The sequence below is a fragment of the Microcaecilia unicolor genome, chromosome 2 (genome assembly GCF_901765095.1).
Source record: "Microcaecilia unicolor chromosome 2, aMicUni1.1, whole genome shotgun sequence".
NCBI classification, from domain to species: Eukaryota; Metazoa; Chordata; class Amphibia; order Gymnophiona; family Siphonopidae; genus Microcaecilia; species Microcaecilia unicolor.
Window position 1 is genome coordinate 107,354,480 of NC_044032.1, and position 25,509 is coordinate 107,379,988.

The window sequence follows — 25,509 nt, forward strand, 5'->3', positions numbered from 1 at the left end:
AATGTGGGATACAAATGTAACAAATAAAATAAATAAATACCCTATTGCAGATTTTTAGCATTATCACTTAGAAAAATGTTAAAAAGAACCGGCCCTAGAACCAAACCTGGCGGCACGCCATTTGTAACATCCTTTTCTTCAGAATGAGTTCCATTTACCACTACCCTCTGTCGCCCTTCCCTCAACCAGTTCCTAACCCAGTCAATTACTTTAGGGCCCATACTGAAGGCACTCAGTTTATTTATTGTCATCTACACGGAACCATGTCAAAGGCTTTGCTAAACTCTAAATACACCACTTCTAGTGCTCTCCCTCAATCCAACTTTCTGGTCACTTTGAGGCATATTTTCAAAGCACTTAGCCTTCCAAAGTTTCATAGGTTTCTATGGAACTTTGGAAGGCTAAGTGCTTTGAAAATATGCCTCCTAGTCAAAGAAATTAATCAGATTTGTCTGATAAGACCTGCCTCTGGTGAAAACATGTTACCTCAGGTCCTGTAATCCATTGGATTACAAAATCATTTCCATTAATTTATTTACCACAGAAGTCAGACTTATGGTCTCTATTTCCCAACCCCTTCCTACTTTCACTTCTGTAGAGAAGGGACCACACCTGCTCTTCTCTAGCTCTCCAGGACCACGACTCTAGAGAAACTTTAAAAAGGTCAGCCAGCAGAACCACTAGAATTTCCCCGTTTCTTCAGTACCCTCTGATGCATGCCATCCAGCCCCGTTGCTTTATCCATCTTTAGTATAGCCAGCTATTCACGAACACAGTCCTCTGAAAATTATTCAGGGACTACCAACCCTCCATTCCTATTTGTATTTGTCTTCTGCTGTCTTGCTGCCAGCTCTTCAGCTATGAACACAGAACAGAAATATTTGTTAAACAGATACTCCTTATCTTTATCAACTTCTGCATAATCCTCCACTTGCAGTGCCACTTCTACATAACCCTCCCCTTTCAATGCCACTTTTGCATTTCCTCCTATCACTAACATATCTAAAAAAAATTCTTGTCCCCACCATTTTACCCCTATTGTCTTTTTTTCTTCTATTTTAATCTTTGCTTTCCTGACTATGCAACTGGCTTCTCTTAGCTTTTTCAGGTATTGTCACCTGTCTTTCTCTTTCTGTGATCTCCTGTAGTTTATAAAGGCTAACCTCTTTTTCCTTACCTTTTCAGCTATTACTTTTGAGAACCAAAGTGGCCTCCTATTCCTCTTACTTTTATTTATTTTCCATACAAAAAGGTATATTGCCCTTACAATACCTCTTTTCAGTTTTGCTGACAGCTTTCCAACTTCTTCCAGATGTTCCCAACCAGACAGCAATTCCTTGAGGTGGTCTGCCATTTGAATAAAGTTTGTTGGTTGAAGTGTAGAACCTTCACTTTTGAATGAACCCTCTCCACACCTATCTTAACATTAAACCTTACCCTCTGGTGATCACTGGATTTCAAACGATCACTACTACTACTAATACTACTTAGCATTTCTAGAGCGCTACTAGGGTTACGCAGCGCTGTACAAATTAATAACTAAGGACGGTCCCTGCTCAGAAGAGCTTACAATCTAAAGGACGAAATGTCAAGTTGGGGTAGTCTAGATTTCCTGAATAGAGGTGTTGTGATTAGGTGCCGAAAGCGACATTGAAGAGGTGGGCTTTGAGCAATGATTTGAAGATGGGTAGGGAGGGGGCCTGGCGTATGGGCTCAGGGAGTTTGTTCCAAGCATGGGGTGAGGCGAGGCAGAAAGGGCGGAGCCTAGAGTTGGCGGTGGTGGAGAAGGGTACTGAAAGGAGGGATTTGTCTTGAGTGCGGAGGTTACGGGTAGGGACGTAAGGGGAGATGAGGGTAGAGAGGTAAGGAGGGGCTGCAGATCGAGGTCATTTGTAGGTTACTAGGAGAAGCTTGAACTGTATGCGGTACTTGATCGGAAGCCAATGAAGTGACTTGAGGAGAGGGGTGATATGAGTATATCGGTCAAGGTGGAAGATAAGACGTGCGGCAGAGTTCTGGATGGACTAAAGGGGGGCTAGGTGGCTAAGTGGGAGGCCGGTGAGGAGTAGGTTGCAGTAGTCAAGGCGAGAGGTAATGAGAGAGTGGATGAGAGTTCGGGTGGTGTGCTCAGAGAGGAAGGGGCGAATTTTGCTAATGTTGTAGAGGAAGAAGCGACAGGTCTTGGCTATCTGCTGGATATGCACAGAGAAGGAGAGGGAGGAGTCAAAGATGACACCGAGGTTGCGGGCAGATGAGACGGGGATGATGAGGGTGTTATCAACTGAGATAGAGAGTGAAGGGAGAGGAAAAGTGGGTTTGGGTGGGAAAACAATAAGTTCAGTCTTGGCCATGTTGTTTCAGGTGGCGGTTGGACATCCAGGCAGCAATGTCAGATAAGCAGGCCGATACTTTGGCCTGGGTTTCCGCAGTGATGTCTGGCGTGGAGAGATACAGCTGAGTGTCATCAGCATAAAGATGATAGTGGAAACCATGAGATGAGATCAGGGAGCCTAAGGAAGAGGTGTAGATTGAAAAAAGGAGGGGCCCAAGGACAGATCCCTGAGGAACTTCAACAGAGAGCGGGATAGGGGAGGAGGACGAACCATGAGAGTGTACTCTGAAGGTACTATGGGAGAGATAAGAGGAGAACCAGGAGAGGACAGAGCCATGGAACCCAAAGGAGGACAGTGTGTCAAGAAGTAGGTTGTGATTGACAGTGTCAAAAGCGGCGGATAGGTCGAGGAGGATGAGGATGGAGTAGTGACCTTTGGATTTGGCGAGGAACAGGTCATTGCAGACTTTAGATAGTGCCGTTTCTGTCGAGTGTAGGGGGCGAAAGCCGGATTGAAGCGGATCACCAACTATAACATCAGAAACACTATCCCCGTTAGTAAGCACTAAGTCCAGTATGGCCCCATCCCACTTGGAATAGTTCCTCCTGTACAGAATCTAGGATCTCCCTTCTTCTAACAGACCCTGCAAGAGGGATGCCCTAATCAACATTTGACATATTAAAATCACCTATTAATAATAGTTCCCCTTTCACAACTATATTTTGAATGTCTTTAATTAAATCTCAGTCCATTTCTGTCTGTGAAGGAGGCCTATATATCACACCAATGTAAATACATTTGCTATTTCCTCTTTCCAGATTGACCCACAGTTCCTCTTCCTTACCCTGTAAGTCCTCAGGTTGTGTGGCTTTAATATTATCTTTAACATATAATGCCACTCCCCCTTCCTTTCTTCTTACTCTGTCTTTCCTGAACAGATTATAGCCTGATATAACTACTTCCCAGTCTTGGTTTCCTGTGAACCATATCTCTGTGATCTCAACTAAATCCAAATCAGCCTCTTCCATCAGAGCCTCAAGATCTAAAACCTTATTTCCCATGCTTCAGGCATTAGTATATACTACTTTCCAGATGTTACTCTGTTTTCCGATTTGTGTAGGGGTATTTAATGCGTCCCATACCTGAGGGCTTATACTTAGCTGAGAGTTTTGATCATCCTGCCCCAGTGATTCTAGTTTAAAGCCCTCTTAAGTGGGTTAGCAGTCTGCTGCTGAAAACACTTCTTCCCTTCTTTGATAGATATCATCTCTATTTAGCAGCCCTTAGAGCAGCATCCCATGGTCCAGGAATCCAAAATGCTTTTGATGACACCATATGTGCAGCCACATATACATCTCCAGGATGCAAGCTTCTCTGCCTTGGCTTTACCCTCTACAGGGAGGATCAACGAGAACACCACCTATAATTGGGATCATTTTATAATCTGAAAATCTGTTTCTGACATAATTATAGTACCTTAGTATTTTTTTTTTACAAAATTAGTTGTATTAACCCAATCAATACTTATTAAGGCATTAATTGTTGATGCACAGATACTAACAGTTTATTCAAGACAGTGGGGGGAAAGTTTAAACATAATCATAGTAACTATAAACTTGGCAAGTGGTGCAAGTGATCTCATATGTATTTGTGTACATTGTAGTAAAGCAAATAATGGAAAAAAAAGGAACTCAGAAATAATCCTACACTTAATAAACTGTTTTTGACTTGAATGCAGGCTATGTTTACAAAGCACATTATCCCTTGAAAGAGGGTGGCATTACATTTGTCATAATGATCAAATTGTTCAGCTGTCACCTGTTATTTTGTGAAGAATAGCTGCTGTCAAGGAAGGGAATATGAAGTTCTTTTCATTATGTTGAACAGAGATGAATGAAAATATGATAAATAAGTCTTTTGTTCTTAACCCTGATTTTTCTTTCCAGGTCGGTGATACTGATAAGCTTTTATGCATGAAGATAGCATAAACAATAAAACACTAAAATACTGAATAGCATGGGTACAGTAATGGATTAATTGTACTGTGAGCGTAATATAAATATTATGCATCATACTATGCATGTCTCAAGTTTAATGTGCAGGATAATTTTCTTGAATGACCCAGCATCAAGAACCAGATAGAGGATGTCCTTTTAGGAAGGTCTGAGTATATCGTCTCCAACTGTGGGCAGGTAGTTAAATTACTGTACTTCATTTAAATATACTCAAGCACTTATGCAGCCATACTTCATTATGATTAATGAGGAAATCAGGGCAAATAAAAGTAGAAATCTTGCGCTTGTTCATCTAATAAACACTTTTTGTTTTTATAGTGAAATAAAAAGTAATGTGTTATATGCTTGGAAAACATCTGAAGTATGTTGAAATAAGAAATGGGGAAAATCTGCACGTTGTATACTGTGGTAGGATTCAGCAGCAAAACCATAGAGTTGAGTTCATGAAACGAAAGTGAGTTTCAGAAGGCAAAACAAGGTTTGTGTGCAATAACGTTCCTGAGGGACACTATAGGGGTTATTTTATAAAGCTTTTTCTGCAAGCCAAGCCTGTTTTACATGCAGAAAAGTGTATTCATTATGTGGCCACATACACTTGTAGAAAGTATAAGCACATAAACCAACTTATAATCGAAAGAGAAAAACGCCTATATTTCGACCCAAATCGGGAGATGGACGTTTTTCTCGCAAAGGCGCCCAAATCGGAAAGCCGATTTTGGGCATTTCCAACTGCACTCCGTCGCGGAAACGAATAAAGTTGACGGGGGCGTGTCGGAGGCGAGACTGGGGCGTGGTTATCAGCTGAGGAGAGATGGGCGTCTGTAGCTGATAATTTAAAAAAAAAAAGGCGTTTTTACCGCGATTTTGGGTCACTTTTTTTGGACCCTTTTTTTCACGAACAAGTCCCAAAAGAGTGCCCCAACTGCCCAGATGACCACTGGAGGGAATCGGGGATGACCTCCCCGGACTCCCCCAGTGGTCACTAACCCCCTCCCACTAAAAAAAACCCCACTTTAAAAACTTTTTTCCCAGCCTGTATGCCAGCCTCAAATGCTGTACCCACCTCCATGACAGCAGAATGTGTTCGATCCTCTCACAGCCTTTCCCTGGGTCAGATGTGGCTCTCGGGTGCACTACAGGGTCACATCAGCATTGCATTGTGGTGGGTGTAGGGTATTGGGCTCTGTGATTTCATTAGCTTGTGTTACAGTCTCACGATGTTGGTAGTTGGTAGGCTCTTCTCCCATGGTGCTTTTCCCCCTGCCTACTGGGTCAGAGTGTGCCCTGTTGTGTTTCCTGTTGTAGTCCATGCGGTAGTGGCCATTTTTGTAAGCCAGTTTTAGTTCCCTTTCCTGTGTTAGCCACGTTAGAGAACTTAGTTCTTCCCTTGAATGTGGCTGAAAGAGGGCATTGTACAGCATTCTGCCAGCTCGTACCTACTGCTAATCTCAGTACTAGGGAGACTCGTTGCCAGTGGGGCACAACCTCTGCAGTTAACTGTGAGTAAACGTGCTTATTCCAATAAAGGACGTTTTCGGAGAGATTAGTCTTCAGGTGTCAACTGGTGTGCCAGTGTTATACAGCAGCAACAAGACCTAGAGGCCTGTGTGTATGCAGGTCCCTGGAGCACTTTTAGTGGGTACGGCAGTGCACTTCAGCCAGGTGGACCCAGGCCCATCCCCTCCACCTGCAACACTTGTGCTGGTAAATAGGAGGCCTCCAAAACCCACTGTACCCACATGTAGGTGCCCCCTTCACCCCTAGGAGCTATGGTAGTGTTGTACATTTGTGGGTAGTGGGTTTTGGGGGAGGGGGTTGGGAGCTCAGCACCCGTGGTAAGGGAGCTATGCATGTGGGAGCTTTTTCTGAAGTCCACCGCACTGACCTGGGGTGCCCAGTTGGTGTCCTGGCATATCAGGGGGGCCAGTGTACTACCAATCCTGGCCCCTCCCACGACCAAATGGCTCGGATTAGGACGTTTTTGAGCTGGGCGTTTTTAGTTTCCATTATCGCTAAAAAAAACAAACACCCAGCTCAAAAACGTCCATTTTTTTGAAAATACGGTTCGGCCCACCCCTTCACGAACCCGTTCTCGGAGATGAACGCCCATGGAGATAGGCGTTCGCGTTCGATTATGCCCCTCAAAGTGTATTCTTGTTTTCATGCATTTTCATGGAGGTGTTCCCAGGGGTGTAGTTTGGGTGGAGTGGACAGAGTTGCCAGCTATGTGTGGATTTTTATTAAAATGTGCCTGACCAAAAAGAGATAAGATAGGCAGTCACACAAAAAAACCCTTCAAAAATCCAAGCTTCAAATAATGAATCCTTATGTTTGTGAGAGAAGTACAACATGAAAACTCTAAGCCATACCTTCCTAGTGTGTCTGTAAATACTATTTTCACCAATTTTCTGGCATAAAAAAGCACTACAGAAAAGCTTGATTTTATAACAGGACACCTATTTGAGAAAACCAAAAAGGTACGTATTTTAGGTCTGTTTTATGATGACACTAGGAAAAAATGCCCGTTTCTGAACGGAATGAAACGGGCGCTAGCAAGGGGCCCCCTCCCTCCGTCCCTCGAAGCTACTTGCCTTGTTCGCTGTGGGCCGTTTCGGCCCTCGAGTGTCAATAGCTCCGCCCTCGATGTCATGACGTTTTGACGCGTCATGACGTTTTGACGCGAGGGCGGTGCAGACACTCCAGGGCACACCGGATATCTCGGGCGCCTCAACTTCCGTGGAGGCTTCAGAACGTTGGGGTTGCCTTTTATATATATAGATTATGGGGCACCATTGTGCCTTTATAAACCAGACCCGATGGCATCCAAATGACAATGCACAAATTTACACCATCTGAAAAGAAGGTGTAAAACCCTCAAAAACCAAACTTTCAATAATAGGTACACATTTGTTGTTTGGAGAGCTATAAAGAAACAGAGAAAAAGTTGTCACTTTTGTTCAAAAAGAAATACACTGGTGGAGATGGTCCAAAAGACCCTTTTCAAGGGGTCAGAAAATGAGGGTGAAAGATTGTAGTAATCTAGGGAAATAGTATTTACAGAAAATGTTGTAGACACATGGAAGGGCCACCCAGTGGTCATGGTAGAGAAAAGGACAGCATCAGCATTCAAGAAAGCATGGAACAAACACTTAAGGATTTCTGAGGGAGAAGAGGGGGTTATAGAGGCTGGGCTTTTGGTTTGGATGGGCAGATTGGATAAGTGGTATGGTCTTTTTGTGTATTTATATGGTTTTAAGTGAAGGAGCTTTGCTTTGTGATGTGACAGAAAAAACAAACTGGTGTACTGAGGCTTCATCAAATGTGCTGGAATGTTATGGAGAATAAATTGCATTTTTAGGAAGTTCTATTTCATTAAAAGATTTGTATATACTACTACTACTTATTTCTATAGCACTACAAGGCATACGCAGCGCTGTACACCATACACAAAAAGACAGCCCCCGCTCAAAGAGCTTACAATCTAGATAAGACAGGCAGACAGACAAAACAATTAAGGGTAAGGGAATAAAGAGGTGAGGATAAAAGGACAGGGCAAGTGAGGGTTAGGAGTCAAAAGCAGTGGTAAAGAGGTGGGCTTTAAGTTTGGACTTGAAAACGGCCAAAGAGGGGGCTAGACGTACAGGCTCGGGAAGTCTATTCCAGGCGTGAGGTGCAGCAAGATAAAAGGAACGGAGTCTGCAATTAGCAGAAGAGCAGAAGGGGACAGATAAGAGAGATTTATCAAGAGAACGGAGTATGACAAGAGTGGAGAGAGATACTGGGGAACGGCAGAGTGAATGCACTTATAGGTCAATAAGAAAAGTTTGAATTGAATGCGGAAACGGATAGGGAGCCAGTGAAGTGACTTAAGGAGAGGGCTAATGTGAGCATAGCGGCTTTGGCGGAAAATGAGTCGCGCAGCAAAGTTTTGGACTGATTGAAGGGGAGAGAGATGGATAAGAGGGAGGCCGGTGAGAAGCAGGTTACAATAATCATAGTATATGGTGGTCTATGAACTTTCCAAACAAAAAAGCAACACTGGGCCTTCAAGACTGAGACAACAGGAGTCCTTTATTAACAGGTGGCCTGACACGGGCCGTGTTTCGGCGCTAAACAACGCCTGCCTCAGGGGTCAGTGTTTAATTATGAAGTATGCAAAATGTACAAGTCCAATGCTTCAAGAGATGAACAGGTTCTTCAAAAATGAGTGTGTCTGTCGAAAATTACAGCCGCGATGTTAAGATAAAGCTCCTGTAGTAACCTTGTCGTTTGCATAAACAACTGGTACTATTGTTTGGGCATCATTGTTGCAAAGAAACAAAGAGAACAGGTTATGTTTTTGCCACAACTCAATTGCTGAGTTCTTCTATTGTAAGTGTATTGCCAAAATCTCTCAGAACAAATATTTATGCTTATTTATTATTGCTCTTCAACTGTCCTGTCTTAAAAGAAACCATCGTTTTGTACAAAGAATCTAGCTTTGACATAATGCAATTCTGGGGCACACCTACTGTTTTTGCATGACACAGCATGAAATCGTTAGTCAAGTTTTATTGTAGGACATGCACTAATGTCAGTCAGAGTAAGATAGGTGGCACTGCCTTAAGGGCAAGAAACATAAGCTACTAGCTAAGAACACTGCAACAATATTTCAAGATTTCACAATTGAAGTGTGGCTATAAGACATGAGGGCATAGCATATTAATGCATGAGCTTCTTTCAAACTGTCAAAACATTTTAAGCTGCCATATGATCATAAATTCTGTTATTTCTATATAAAGGTGAAGAACATAATAGTACACATAATTATATACTCTGAAACTGTACATTTGAATTGGATGAGGGACTCCAACCATCATGATGCTACCTAATAGCTCAACTTGAGATACATCCAGACATACTGTTTATTTGCATAGTCAGTTCTATTTATACCTTACCACTTCCAACAAATGCACATCACACAACAACAAAAATGCCCATCCTTATAACTGCAATCAACTCAACTAGTCCATCAACCAAACCACCAACCAGTCCACCACACCTGGACCTCAACCCAAATATGTAAGTCTTCAGTATTTTTCAAACCTGCATGTCCATGCCCTTCATTTACAGCTCCTATGGAAAGATCATGCCACTAAAGTGGAGCTACTACAGAAAAAGCTCAGATGCTGATTTTTTTTATATCAATTTTCAGTATACATCCAATAATTACACTTGTATAGAAAAGGAAAAGTGATCAGGAAAATAACCCATATCCATATATAAAAAGGACAATACACTCTTCTCACTTTTTCACTGAAATCTACTAAGTTGGGGAAGGCAGATTTTAAGCAATTTACCAAAAAATATAAACATCTCCATAAGGCAAACATTATCTAGCCAAAACAAATAGAATGGCTACTAACATAAATAAGGCTAACCTTCATCTTGACCAAATTACAGGAGGAGAATGAGCAACAAAGAGGTTGCTTCAAAGTTATGAAACATGTCAGATGGGTAGCTTCAAAGAAGATATAACGCACCAACTGGTACTTAATCATACATTTGCATGTGAACTTTAAAAATAATAATGCTCCCAAATGCAGAACTCCAGTCTTCAATAAAAGAAATTCTTTCCTTCTTTTCTGTGTTTCCCTTGTAACATCAGGAAATGTTTAAAAAACGATGTTTACAAAAACAACTTACCTGTAACCAGAACGAATATAACCAATATAATAGCATGTCAGAAACATCCAAAGCATCCATCTCCATAGGACATCAGTCTGTAACTGTTAGCTTTGTTTCTTTCCAGTTGGCAGATAGTATATTGAAACTACTGGTGGTAATAACTGAGATGACACCTGTGACACTTCAAATGTATGTCTCTTCAACATCTCTCGAGCTGAAACATGAGGCAATTTAGGGAATTTCCAAAATCATAAGTTCACTGCTTTAATCATATTTTCCAGAATTTCTACTTTCGTCCTAATATTCATTGAATCCTTCATAAGATCTTTCTCAACCTGATCAACTTTAGTTGAAATATGTGTTAAATCCAGAGTACGTTTATCAACTTTGCTCTCAACTCTCTTTATTTCTTGGGCCAAAGCATTAATATGAGGAATAAGCAGCTTACCGAGTTCACTCAGTGTGTCCCAGATGACCTAGGGGTATGTTTACTAAGGTGTGTTAGCATTTTTAATGCACCTGTAAATTTAAGGTGTGTTAAATGCTAATGCGCCTATACATTTTTATGGGTGCATTAGCGTTTAATGTGCGTAAACCATTTACGAGCGTTAAAACCGCTAATGTGCCCATAGTGCCACTTAGTAAACATGTGTCTTAGAGTGTAACTTGAGCAGGACGATGAAGATGAAATTGAGGTATCTTAACTCCTGAGGTTACTTCATCTGTAGACTGCAAAGAGGATATACCTGGCACAACAGCCACCATATTTCCTCCTGCAGTGGACTCAGAAGTACTTCCCAGCTCCAAAGTGCCAACAGGAGCTTATGCTGCTTCTCGCCGCATTTCTAGGAAGAGACTTACTCAGGTTTTACCACCTCCTCTGTCCTCTGAAGCAGCAACAAAGCTATCAAAAAGCACCTGAGGAGGTGGGTGCCTTAATTTCAAGGTTAACAAAGGTGTCTTATCCAGGAGAGATTACTATAGCTCCTGCTTCCGTGGAGCTCTCAAGTGAGTGTTTCACTCCCAGTTCTGGCTCTCCTGTTCGCCACACAAATGAATGAATTGGTCCTGTGAAAGGCATAGAAACTCTGGGCTTGGAGAAAGGTTAGCCCAGTTTTTCCCTGGGCATTTGCACTTAAGTAAATATCAACGGAAGAAAATCAGCAAACACAGGTCAGACTAGTGTTGCCATCTCAACTCTACCTCTCAATAATCAGCTTCTAAAATTCTGCAGATGTAAAGCTTTCACTGTAGAATACCAACTAAATTTGCTGTTTATGACCATAACTCATACTCCAGTACATAAACGTCCAACTTCATTTAGAATTAAACAAGCCTAAGATCCACCCTGGTCTTAAATGCCAAGATCTCCCTGACTTCAGACTTAATTTCAGTTAGACCGGAAGGCATTGAATTTGTTTAAGCATTTGGAGTACTGCAAGCAGTTCTGGAGACCGCACCTACGGAAAGATATGAACAGGATGGAGTCGGTCCAGAGGGCGGCTACGAAATTAGTAAGCGGTCTTGAATGCAAAACTTATAGGGACAGGCTTATGAACCTCAACATGTATATGCTGGAAGAGAGGAGACATAATAGAAACATTTCAATATCTCAAGGGCATTTATGTACAGGAAGAGAGCCTTTTTCAAATGAAGGAGAGCTCTGCAACGAGGGGGCATACGACAAAGTTAAGAGGGAATAGGCTTAGGAGTAACCTAAGGAAGTATTATTTCACAAAAAGGGTGGTGGAGGCGTGGAATGGCCTCCCGGTGGAGGTGGTGGAGTCGAGGTCTGTTCCAGAATTTAAAAAGGCATGGGATGAGTATGTGGGATCGCTTAGGAACAGGAAAAATTAGGGGTTACAGAGGATGGGCAGACTGGATGGGTCATATGGCCTTTATCTGCCATCATGTTTCTATTACAGACATATCTGGTCAATATTCAGCCTGCAGTGCAGTCGCAGTGGCTGTTTTGTGAAAGGAGCCACAACAGGTGGAAGTGAGTGGGTATCACTCCTACCCGAATGAAACCTCCAGACCACCATGAAGCTACAAGCTAGTCCTGGTGAGAGAGAGCCTATGGGGATGGGAGGGGGTTAAGCAGGGAGTCTGCCAAACTTTCTATTGTAGGGAATGGGAGAGGGAATACCAGTAAGCCTGATGCAGCTACTCAGAAGTTAACCAGGCATCAGCCAGTATTCAGCCTTTTTGCTGTCCTAACTTTAGCTGTTTACATAACTAGATACCAGTCTCAACTATCACCACTAACCAGTTAAATACCGGCTTTGCCTAGGCTCCACCCAAGCAGCACCTTCAGACTGCCCCTGCTCTAACCAGACAGTGCAGGAGCAGTTAGAGCTTATTTATTTATTTTACAAAATTCTGTGCCGCAAAATCTTCCATTCTTAGCGGTAACATAGTAGATGACGGCAGAAAAAGACCTGCACGGTCCATCCAGTCTGCCCAACAAGATAAACTCATATGTGCTACTTTTTGTGTATACCCTACCTTGATTTGTACCTGGGTGTACAAAATAACATACAGATAAGTGCACTGGGGGTTGGAACCCCATGAGCCGAATATGATGTGTACAGTTGGAGTATCAGATCAGGAAGGATGTAACCTGATGGATACTGAAAAGGATGGTCGGTCTGACACTCCATAGGCTGATTCATGGAATGATTTCATGATGTAAGGTATATCAGGGAGATGACAGCAATGCTGGAGAGAGAAGGACACACATCACTGCAGGAAGTGGCTGTCCCCTGAGCTGAGTTCTGATACAGCAAGGCCATTTGTGTGACTGGGTCCAATGGCTGCTGTGCTTATTGTGTGTGCCCTGTCCACTTGTAGACAGGAATGGTGCCTGTCTGGGATGGGTGTCTGGGTTTGTCCTGAGGACAGCTTGGTGGTCCCAGGGTGTTAGTAGGAGCCCCAGATACCCTATTTTGAGTGCTACCCTCCACCCCTAGGTGGGGTACCCCAGGTAGTGGCAAGTGCTCAATCTGGTAGGGTTGATTTGAGGGGGAGGGTATGTGAGGGAGTGGATAGTATAATGAAGAGCACTCTCTCATGGATGATGCAGTTCAGCCTCGCAGCAGGGGGTACTAGTCTGCTGAGGCAGTGCTGAGTCAGAGGGGTGGGGCTCAGGTCAGGATGGAGCTAAAAGCCCTGAAGCTGAATAGGTCAGGGAGGCCCCAATACAGAGGCCCTAAGAGGAGAGAAGCTGCCCTATTGTGTAAGGGTTCCTCTACTGATGTACAGTAATCATGCCCAGGTTGATATGAAAAATTACGCTAAGTAATGTGGTGGGAGAAAAATAATATTTGGGACTGATGAAGTGGATTTAGATGTGCGGTCCCCAGCAAGCGATTTATATTTGTTACTGCCTATATATTACTGGTTGAGGTAGGCCACTTTTGCTATTTGAGTGAGACTTGCAAGTTCTGTTTTGAGGTCTGGATGAAGCCAGACCTGGGGCTTTGAGAAGAACCAAGAACTTTTACAGGCTGTCTTTGGGGTGTGGCAGCCCCACCAGCCACAGACTGTTTGGGCCTATCAGCCAAAGGCCTCTTGAGACTGTTTATTGAATGGAGGAACATTTTCCAACTTATGCTCGTGGCCCTATTAAGTAACAGGCCTCAGGATTTGGATAAATAAATACTTCTTTTTGCTTTTATCCTGTTGTCCAGCTGAGTTGTTCCACCAGCCCACCTTTAATCATTGCTCAGGGTATTACACCACTTATAAGCATAAATGGCCTGTCATCAAATTCCTGTTGGTGTAAAAATACACATGTTGAAAAGACAATGTGTACTCTACTGGTAGGCATGTAGAAAAGTAGAGTTTGCAAGTACATGTGTAGATTATAAAATATTTTAATGTATGCATGTGCTTAAATAGTCTAGGTGAAGGCATTTACATCTTCTGTCAACCTATAAATGGCCCTACCTGCAACCTAGACATCAGTTGTGCTATTTATTAGTATTTCTAATATCTTATAATGATACATATGCCCCATGTGTGTTGGGGGGGGGGGGGGTTGTTTTTGTTTATTTGGTTTTGGGGTTTTTTTTTTCTGTAAAATAGTCCCTAAGTAAGGCCTATAAACTGCCCTCATAACCTAGGCTTCTCCTGATAAAATTGCCTTTGTTGTAATCGCTATTGCCTAGAAGTTTCACCAAGTCCTGTACCAGGTCATGCATACTACTAAAGATTAGATCTAAAGTTGGTTCCTGGACCAACTGGTCCATGAAGTGTTTATGGCATCTCAAAATTATATTTCCCTGGCATGTCCCAGTAGACATTTACCCAATCATTATTGGAGTAGTTGAAATTGCTCATTATTACTATGTTACCAAAGATAGCATTTCACTGTCCACCTCTTCATTCTGTCCAGGTGGACAATAGTATAATCCCATCAATATGCTACTCCCCATCACACATGTAATTTTTATCCATAAAGATTTCCCATTTCATTTCGTTACCTTCAGAACTTTTATCCTGTTTGATTCTATGCCATCCTAACGTATATGAGGTAATTTTATAACTATGTGCCACCATTTAGGTGCCCCAAGGCAGTGCAGTAGGAGTATATTTTGTGATGGAATCAAGGTGCTTAGGTTCCGTAACAGAATACTAACAAAACCCTGAATTAGTGTGCCTAACTTCTAGGCACCTATACTGATGCTAGGTGATGAGTATCTAATTGTGGCAGTGACACTTGTAATTTACAGCAGTCTGTAAATTAAATGCCTGTGCCCCCTCCCCCCATGTGTATGAGCTATCCACTATAGGGGTGAATTTACAGAATACAATTAAGGTGATATACTGCCATATACCCACTTATGTGCTTGCATATATGCTAGAAGTCTAAACATTTTTGCGAGTAACGTGTGTAAATTGTAGCACCTAGTTTATAGACTTGCCTTTATAGTGCCACCCCTCTACCAATTTAATCCAACCTGTCGTTTCAATATACAATTTGTACCTTGGTATCAGTTTATCCCATTGGTTGTCCTCCTTCCACAAGGTCTCTGAGATAACTATTATGTCTGACTCCTAATTTACTTCTCTACTCCCGTGTTGTTTTTAGACTTGTGGCATTCAAATATAGACATTCACAAATAGACAAAAAATTGCAGTTAATGGGGTATTCTGTCCTTTATTCAAAATCTTCTGGGTTACTTTAGATTTTATCATAATCTCTGTATTAGGAAAATTTTAAGGTCAGCATTTTGCAAGTATGTCTTGAAGATACCTTACTCTTGTTTCATGAACTCCTGAGTGATTATCAGTTTTCCCCAGGTTGTAGTTTAAAAGCTGCTCTGTCTTTTTTTTTTGTTTTGTTCATTTTTAACATCAGTGCCAACATCCTAGTTCCACCCCAGTTAAAGTGGAGCCCATCCTTTTGAAATAACCTCCCCCCCCCCCCCCCCCCCCCCAGACATGGCCCAGTTGTTACATCAAAATCCCTCTTCCCTCCACTAGTCTAAGCATTGAGACTCTGGAGCTCTGCCTGCCTTCTGTGTCCTGGATATGGAATAGGGAGCTTTGCTAAGAATGCTACCCTGGAGGTTCTGGATTTCAACTTTCTATATAGAAGCCTAAATTTGGCTTTCAGAATTTCTCTCCAGGCAGGGGCTAGGCTTAGCAATTGTAGGACCCTTGCGGACCAATATTGTGGGGCTGCCTTGCCAGGGACTTAAGATTTCAAATGAGATGTCAGGGATTTATTTATTTAAACATAATTTTTTTAATTGTTGAAAAGGATGGAGGAGCTGTAAGTTCTGGCTGGCAGTGTGGTGGAAGGAGTATAGAACATTAGTACTTAGGAGCATGATTCCCAAGGGGAAGGGAGAGAGAAGGAGAGGGAAAGGGAAAAGAAGCTTTAACTTTTGGTCAGCCATCAAATGCAAAGCTAACATAGTTAAGTGTGGGGCCCTGTACAGCTGCCGCTACCTCCTGTACTCTCATATGTTCATAACTGCATGTGCCAAGACAGCTGGCTCCTTCCCTACACTGTTAAAATCCTATCTAAGTAGTGGGGGAAGTCCACCACCAGACAGGCAGGTTAATAAGCAATCCTGTTGCCTACCCAGCTATTTATGTGCATCATGATTGAATTGTTAGCTATAACAGACATCCTAATCCTTCCCTCTTAAGCACATGCACCTAGAAACACATTCTTGGTACAAGACGATATTCCATCACTGGGAAGGCCAGTCCTGACTGCAAGATCACTTCCTGCCTCACCAAGGTTATACTTTCTTTCCAGGTGACCTTTCGATTCCAAGGTAGGAGAAGTATCTGTTTATGCATTTCAGAACCACACTGTACTAGTAGCCAGAACCAGGTGAGCAACAGGTGAACAAACTCTCACCACTCTTCAGGGAATTGTAGTACTCAGCTGAACAGGTGAGAGAAGAGGACAGATGCTGAGGCCAGGGTTAGGAGGAAGGATCTGGTGGGTGAAAAACAGGAGCAGTGGATGCTTGAGAAGGGGCGAGAAGGTGACGGTGACAGTTGAGAAAGGGAGGAAATGGGGATAATAAAAATTGAAATGGAAGCCTGGATAAGGGGTGAGACATAAGAGGATGTGAGGTGGAGAGGGGATAAGTGACTGAAGGAGCTGGGGTTGGTCAGGGGATGAGAAGCAGAGGAAGGTAGGTGAAGTTCCAAGGGGATCCCAGGATACAAGTTAATAACAGGATGCTAGATGTAGTATGCATGATGAAAAGGTAAGATACTGGAGGGATGGGGAGGAGAGAGAGAGAGAAGATGATACTTGAAGGAGAAATTCTGGGTATGCTGGAATCATGTGGTTGAGGCCGGGGAATGGATTGGCAAAGCTGAGTGAAAGGAGAATTCACATAGAGCTGGGGAGGTAATGAAAGAGGGTAATTAGAGACTGGCTGTGACTGAAAGTAGGAAGGAGATGGCTGATGTGGAAAGAATACAGTCGGTGAGGGGACAAGAGGCAGAGGATGTAGATAAGGGCTTGGAAGGGAGTGGGTACAGAGAGTGAAAAGGGGGAGTTGGTGATGGTCAGGGAGGAGGAAGTTTAGGGGAAGAGTGTGAAGATGGGCTAGGAAGGAGGTAACAAGTAGATGGAAAGCTGGTAGTAAAAAGTGAAACAGGAATGGAGGGTGAGAAGAAGGGGTGAAATTTGAGTGAATAGAGAGGCAGAAAAGAAAGAAATGCAGCAAGAGGCTAAAAGGGCAAGCTCAAGATGAGAGACAGAGGTAGTGGAGCAATAGAAATAGGCAGAAGAAGAAAGAAGAAATGGCAAATGGATAGCCGAATTTGGAAGGAGAGCTAGATGAAAGCAGAAAAGGGAGACTGGGACTAACACAACTAGAAAAATATAATGGCCATCGTAACATAGGACTGCTGGGAAGGTTCGGGCCCGAGGCGATTGCTGAAGAGGCCGAGGTGGTGTTGGCCGTAACTTGGGATTGGATTCCGTATTATTGACCCCTGAGGAAGGCTTTACAGCCAAAACACGGACCGTGTAGGGTCCAAATAAACTGTATTTTTTGGTGCTCTTACCACTTGGGTTTCAGGACTGGTCTTCTGGACTTGGTTTTCTTCCACGCTTGTGTACTTTCCCTTTGGCTTGTTTGTGGACGTTTTGGACCCTTTTCTTTGTAAAAATTTGCAGAGCACAAGGCAGGTAAAATAGCTGATCTGGGTTGTGAGCAGAAGAGACACTAGTAAAGTGAAGTGCGGGTTAGAGAAGCAATAGGCCTGATGCACCACTAGCTGTGCTCTTCTGGTGTCAGCTAGGATTGGACCTCCTGGGAGAGGACAGGGGGCTGTAGGTGATAAGTATGGTGTACATAAATGTAAAGATTGGCCCCTGGTCATTGCCTTTTGGACTTCAGCAAACTGATTTTCTGATGCCACTAGCGTTCTCTCAGCTTAAAGGTTCATGATTGCTCTTCCCTTCCATTTCCTGTTGAGCTGCTGATATCATACATAGGATTTGGGAGAAATGAGACATGGGTAGGCTTCCCCAAACATTCTATATTGGTGATGCTACAAAAGAAATTCTTCCAATTGCTAGATATGGCTACCATGAAAGAAAAAGAAACATACCCAGTGCCTTCCATTTCATTTGCTTTGTTTAAAGGTACAAAAAGTGAAAATGCTCTCATTTGTCACATTTTATCATTTTTATAATGAATGCACATTTTCTGCATGTTGTGCACTCATATGAACATTTCTCTTTTTTAGCGAAGAATTGCGGAAAGAAGTGCGACAGCTGAAACGTGAATTAATAGCAGCAAAGCATAAAAAGGAAGAAAATGACACAAAACAAACAGAAAAAATAATTGAAGGTAAGATCTCATCCTGGCAAAAGCAGGTGATAAATGTGTATTTCTTCATAATATGGTAGGTTCCAGTGACTTTGGGGGCTCTTATATTACCATTTAAGTCCTATCCATGGTTACTTTGATTTACTTCTATGAGACAACTGCGCAACTGATACAGACTATTATAGGTTGTATGATCAAAGAAGCAAATGAATAGGAAGTAGAAGATGAGACGCTCTAAATTCTGTTCTCCCTCACACATGGATTTCTATCATGAACACAAAGTTGCTTATCACCTATTTACCCCCTTAATTTCTTGTATATAAAGTTTGGAGTCTAGTCACGACAAAGATACAGAATGAATGACGTTTAGGAATTTGATTTATTAAGAAATTGGTTAAAATCACTAATGTGGTCTGGAAAAACAGTTTTTAAACTGGATTTGAATAAAGCCAGAAACAGAGCATGATGAACTAAACTAGAGAAACAGAGCGTGATGAACTAAACTAGAGAAGTTTATTCTAAGCAAAAGGTGCAGCAAACTGGAAGGCAGAGATGATCAAATGCCCCGCGCTGTTCCAAACAGCGCTCTAAAAATAGCGCTGGAACAGCACTGGGCTTTACCGCACCTATGATCAGAGATAACTGTATGCAAATTTAAGCACGCAGTTCTTTCTGATCATGGAGTAGAAGTGCGGGAGGATTGTGCATGAGCATGCGCTTAGGCATAGTCCTTCTGCACTTGTTTGATAGGTCTGGGCTGTCAAAAACCCAGACCTGTCAAACACAGGGGCTGGAGGTCCATGGGACCACCAGACCCCAACTACTCCTGCCCCAAGCAAGGCAAAAAGGGGACTGAAGGTCCAACAGACCTCTGCCCCCCCCCCCCCCCCCCGACACAGGTTTAGGGGGGCTGGAGATCCGGTGGGTCTCAGCCCCCCCCCCCCCCCCCCCCCCAGCATTTGTAAGAATTCCCTGGTGGCCCAGTGGGCCGCAGTCAATCTCCCCACCCCCTGCCTTAGGTTGGAGGAGGGAGGTGTCCTCCCTTCTCTTCCTTCAGCGCTGCTTGCAAAATGGCGGCGCCCAGCCCTGCCCAGTGTATCCTGGGATGCACTGGGCGGGGCTTCACACCATAGGGAAGTGGGGGGATTGACTGCGGCCCACTGGGCTACCAGGGCTTTCTTACGAATGCTGGGGGGGAGGGGGGGTTATCGGTCGGGTTGTCAGTTCTGGGGGGAGGGGGGGTCATCGGTCGGATCGTCGGTTCCTCTGGGGGGGAGGGGTTACTGCATTGGGAGAAAAGGGGGCTTGCTAGCATGCAAGTGCATGCTGTACAGGGCTCACCATTCCTCCCCAATGGTCTGCAAACCCTAATGCCAGCTCCGAGCTGGCGTAGGGTTTGCCACGGCCAGCGAGCTAATCATTGGCGCGCTGGTCACTGATCATTGGGGATGAATAGGTTTAGCATGCATTTGCATGCTACTTGCTTTAAGAGCCCTGTTTTGCATGTATTTGCATGCTAGTTGCGTTCAGAGCCCGCGAGCATGTTGTTTCACGCGCTTGGGGGCTCTGATCATGGGGCGGTAGCAAACGCAGGTGCTAGTATAGCACTAACAGCCTCTAGCGCCTGCGTTTGCTTCTGATTATCGGGCCGAGAGTTGGGAGTTGATAGTGAAAGATAAGGTCAGAGGGTTATAGGAAAAGAGGAAGAATTAGTGAGAAACTGCAGAAGGAATGCATTTGTAGGTGAGCAAGAGAAGCCTGAACAGCTTGCAGAAGCTGATAAGAAGCCAATATAGTGAGTTGAGAAGAGGAGTTATATTAGTGTAGCAGTATTGGCAGAAAATGAATTTTATATATATTGCAGTTGAAGAGTGAATCTACCTATGACAACCAAGTTGCTGCAGCCTGAACAGTAGTCGATCAATGTATAAGGATTATCATCGATCAGCAGGATTGAGTCAGGCTGAGGGACAGAATTGCTGTCCTGTAGCTCAGACCTTCCGTTCAAAGTTCTGAGCATGTGTACTAGATGGTGTTTAAAAAGAAAAGATTTGATCATGCGATTCCACGTTTGGTTAGTCTGTGTTGATTTCCTATAGATGTTTGAATTTCATTTAAATTGGCCTGTTGGGTTTATGAAATATTTGATAGTTAATGTGCAGAATATTTGATAAAACTCTCTTTCTTTCCTTCAACTCCTACTTTCTCTAGAGCTGAAGATCATCTCCTTTATTTCCCATCTTTTACTGGTGTAAAATATAAAGACACCTTACAAATATCTTTTCCTTATCAAGCTGTTCAGTTTTGTTTAACTATTTCATTGAGGACAGCGCCTGCTTCTCTTTCAAAAAGCTTTGAAGACTTCTGTTTCAGAAATCTAATTTATAATTAGTTAATTTTTTAACTGTACTTGGAATCTCCTTTCAACCTAATTAGGGAGTTGGCAGAATAGAATTACCATATCAAATATGTGACATACATAAATACATATTTTGTTTACCTAGTATGCCATTTGTTCAGTCTCCTGCAAGGCCCACACATAATACTACCATGTTATCTGTCATCCTAAGTCCATTTCACACAGACCTCACATGTCCATAAGTAAAAAGTATTTTCATGCTGTAATGCACCCATCTTCTGTAACACCATCCATAGACTTGACCACATTGGCCAATTCAGATAGTCTTTAGGCTGCACGGTTTTGGGACGTTATCACCTGGAAAACTGTGGAAACATCTATGCTAAAGAAATCCATCAGCATACTCAAGTACTGTCTGCACAACGTCCATCCAGTGTATTACATATCCACTCACATGAACCATGGTACCAATTCATATGCAGCAATACTGTTGCCAAGGGACAAAGTGCAGCTGTTAAGCTGAAAGTTTCTTTTGCATAGCGAAAGGGGTGCTGGGATAGTCCACTTGATAGCAGTGTTCAGAACATGGCAGCCCTGAGTGGAGGTATAGCCTAATGGTTAGCACAGCGGACTGTGAGAGCCAGGGAAGCATGCTTCAAATTCTGCTGCGGCTGCTTGTAGTCTTGAGCAAGTCACTTAGCCCTCCATTGCTTCGGGTACAAATTTAGATTATATTCCCTCTGTGGACAGAAAAATACCTTTTTTTTTTTTTTTGTTACATTTGTACCCCGCGCTTTCCCACTCATAGCAGGTTCAATGTGGCTTACATATTATATACAAGTACTTATTTGTACCTGGGGCAATGGAGGGTTAAGTGACTTGCCCAGAGTCACAAGGAGCTGCCTGTGCCTGCAGTGGGAATCGAACCCAGTTCCCCAGGACCAAAGTCCACCACGCTAACCACTAGGCCACTCCTCCATCTGAATTAACCTGCCTTGGGCTATAACTGAAAAGGGCATGAGCTAAATCGAAAAATCCCTTCCTTTCCATAAATACTTGCCCCAGAGATAACCTCTTCTACCTCTTTCTGTGTGGTCCATAGCCCCTAAAGTAGTAATGTATCCAAGCAAGCCATATCCAATCATGCAGCACACCTCCTGACTACTCCACAGTTGGCAACATTGTATTGTGTACTACCCTTGGTCCTCATGCTCCATCTACAGAGACAGAAAACTGCTGGTGTTAATTATGTAACTGATACATGGTAAATACATCCCTGAAATACTTTTCTCACCTATTGGCCAGGCATCCAACTTTCCGTCAAGCCCATGCGCAACCTGCCTGCGGCACCCAGCATGCTGATATGTTTACGGCCGTTTACTGAAACTGAGGGAGACGAAGTGAAATGGCTGGCATATTCCCCAGTGGGGGATCCTTGGTAGCTGATAGTTGAAGCCATTCACTATGTATCACCACGTATATAGGTTATAAAATGGGCCCCATCCACATTCATATGAGCTACACGTGTACTGCAACTATTGATCTCAAAAGGAAACACTTCTTAAGAAGTTGAGTGACCTACCATTTTTAGTTGTTTAAAAGCCCAATTTCCACATGTAGTACTCCACCTTAGACGCCTACAGAGCTTGATGAGAAAGACCAACGTCTTACCTGCTGAATTGGATGTAGTGGTGAGGGAGAGATTTAAACATCAAAGGACACTGTTTGGCTCTGCAGGCCAGAGTCAGTGCACACACTAAGCAGAAAATCCAGATGGGGATCTGCCACATAGTGAATGGCATCTTTCACAATAATCAAGATGCAGAACATCTCAAGATAAAGTGAAGGAAATTGAGGTAAAATATGAAGTGGCAGATCCCAGTTTGGCCAATTGGAATCACTGACAGAGACAGAGTGGACGGTTCTGTAAACAGTGAATGAAGATATCTTGCTGAAGAGGGGGGAGATGATTGGGTACATCACGCTTTTGAGAGATAAACCAGTAAGTAGTGATTACACAGCTCTGCTCCAGTGCCCCCTAACTTACTCTTTGTTGGCCAGATACTTACATATATGCACTGTAATGATATCTCTAGAACTCTGGGCATATCCTTTGTTTCCCTCTGGCCAGGTTTTTTGAGCCCCTCACTGCCCTTCAAGAGCTGTGAAGTGATAGTTTTTAAGGTCCCTTGGAGATGTGTCCTCTCTTTAGACAAGTGAACCACATTCTTTCCCTGTTGTCCAATAGTGTGTGTTGTATGAATGTGCCTGTAGTGCACATCATGCCCTGTGGCATGAATGGTGTACTTACTGGTAAACATAGACCTGTGGCCATGTGGACTGGGGTGACCTTGAATGTGTAAGGCACTCATTACAGTAAAGTCCTGACCACCAGGCAGCAGAGCTTTTACATACTGTAATAGATACATCAGACATCACACCCTCTGGATACTCTGGCAGGGAAGAGAATTGGCATTAGGACACCTGTGCAGTCATTGTATGTATACATGACTGTGACAACAAGGTATCAATTATGAGCTATTGTTTCCTATCTGCAGCAGATGCTACTGTTTCTGATGGTGGACATCCAGGGTGCAACCATGACATGCCAAGAGGAGACCAGGCTACCAAGAAGACCTACAGGGAGGTTGGAACACAAAGTAAGCTAAGTAGCTGAGGAGGAGCAACATGATGAGGAGGCTGCTGAAGAGCTAGAAGAGGATCCCCTCCCATCATCCTATCTTGACCATCCAAACCAGGTGAAGATTCTCCGTGTGCTGATCCACATGGTGGCTGTTGGGCAGCAAGGAGGGTAATGACAGTTTGCTTACTGTGGTGATTGCCTTCTGGCACAGACCAAGAGACCCCTCACCTGGAGGAGTGGCAAACTGACCCTGCAAGAAGGATAAACGGAACTGACATAGAGACTGGTGACTGAGTTGGAGTCCCTGTCACATGAGGCAACATCTCTGTAGCAGGAGGTGAGGGAGCTATGAAGTGACCTTGCCCAACAGCATGCCAGCAACCTCACCATCATGACACTTCTGTGAATACCAATACTAATACCGCCACCATCTGTAGCCTCTCTGCCAAAGGGCCTTATGAGGTCACCATCCTCTCTGTCACTGTGACATACGTCCTCAACCAGACTGCATTCTGTGCATATGGTCATGCCATTCCTGACACAAGCAGCATAACAAGTACCTGCTCAGGCAATTGGAACAGAGAGACCCATGATATTTTGTGATTTTAATGGGGCTGCTTAACATGCATGGATGCATAATGAGGAGTCAGTTGCTTCTTCTAAGACCAGTGGCACTTCATTCAACACTCGTGTACATCCTAACAGCTGGTTTGGCAGGAAGATAAGGGGACAGGGAAGGGGAAATGTTGTAATTATGGGAGGGAAAATGCAGTTAAATTAGTTCACATTCACTGTTAAATGAACACTGGGTTAAATGGTCATTTCTTTCAGTGGAGTAGGGTGAACAGTGGAGTGCTACAGGTATCTGTACGTGGACCAGTGCTATTTAACATATTTATAAATGATATAGAAATCAGAATGACGAGTGAGGTGATTAAATTTGCAGATGATATAAAACTATTCAAGGTTGTTCAAACACATGAGGGCTGGGAAATATTGCAGGAAGACCTTAGGAAATTGAAACACTGGGCTTCCAAATGGCAGATGAAATTTAATGTGGACAAATACAAGGTGATGCACATTGGAAAGAATAATTCAAATCATATTTACCTGATGCTAGGGTCCACCTTGGGGGTCAGCACTCAAGAAAACAATCTAGGTGTTGTCATACATAATATGCTGAAATTTTCTGCTCAGTTTGCGGCGGCGGCCATTAGGAACAGGATGGTGAATAAGACCGAAGATACTATACAGTGAAATCTCGGTTTTCATTGACTTCAGATTTTGTCGGTTTCGGTTATCGTCGATTTTTTTCGCGAAAATTTCATCTCGGTTTTCGTTGATCGCCTCGGATTTTGTCGGCGTGCCCACGCAGCTAATCTTGCGTTCTCATGTGTCGTTCTTCTGGGGCGTTGTTTCCGGTTGTAGGATCACACTGCTGCTGTTTTCACACCCAAATTTTGTCATTTTGCCACACTACTGCTGCTGCTGGTTGAGTTCCTGCATCAAAGTCCCTGCAGGTATTAGGACCCAAATCTTGTCGTTTTGCCACACTACTACTACAGCTGGTTGACTGCCTGTATCAAAGTCCTTGCAGGTATTAGGACCCAAATTTCGTCGTTTTGCCACACTACTGCTGCTGCTGGTTGAGTGCCTGCATCAAAGTCCCTGCAGATATTAGGACCCAAATTTCGTCGTTTTGCCACACTACTGCTGCTGCTGGTTGAGTGCCTGCATCAAAGTCCCTGCAGATATTAGGACCCAAATTTCGTCATTTTGCCACACTACTACTACAGCTGGTTGAGTGCCTGTATCAAAGTCCCTGCTCCCATCATGGGACCGAAAAAAGTTTCTAAGGGTAGCAGTCCTTCAAAGAAGAAGGACAGGATCACGATTTTGTTGAAGAAGGAAATCATTGAAAAATACGAGAGTGGCATTAAGATTGCTGAAATCGCCCGCATGTACGGGAAGTCACCATCCACGATAAGTTCAATCGTTGCAATAAAGGAGGCAAAAGTAGCAAAAGGTGTGAATGCGATAACAAAACAGAGATCACAAACAATTGAAGATGTGGAACAGTTATTATTCATTTCGATCAATCAAAAACAGTTAGATGGCGATTCTGTTTCTGAGGCTATCATATGTGAAAAGGCCAGATTACTGTATGCCG

At 43.3% G+C, this 25,509-nt stretch overlaps 1 protein-coding gene across 1 annotated transcript in view; it reads left to right on the forward strand.

The window, feature by feature from the left end:
* Nucleotides 1-25,509, forward strand: part of CWC27 (CWC27 spliceosome associated cyclophilin) — a 365,379-nt gene that overhangs the window by 171,253 nt on the left and 168,617 nt on the right. The window contains exon 11 of the mRNA XM_030193180.1: nt 18,254-18,357. Within this exon, the coding sequence (XP_030049040.1) occupies nt 18,254-18,357 (104 nt within the window). The remainder of the gene's footprint in view (nt 1-18,253; nt 18,358-25,509) is intronic.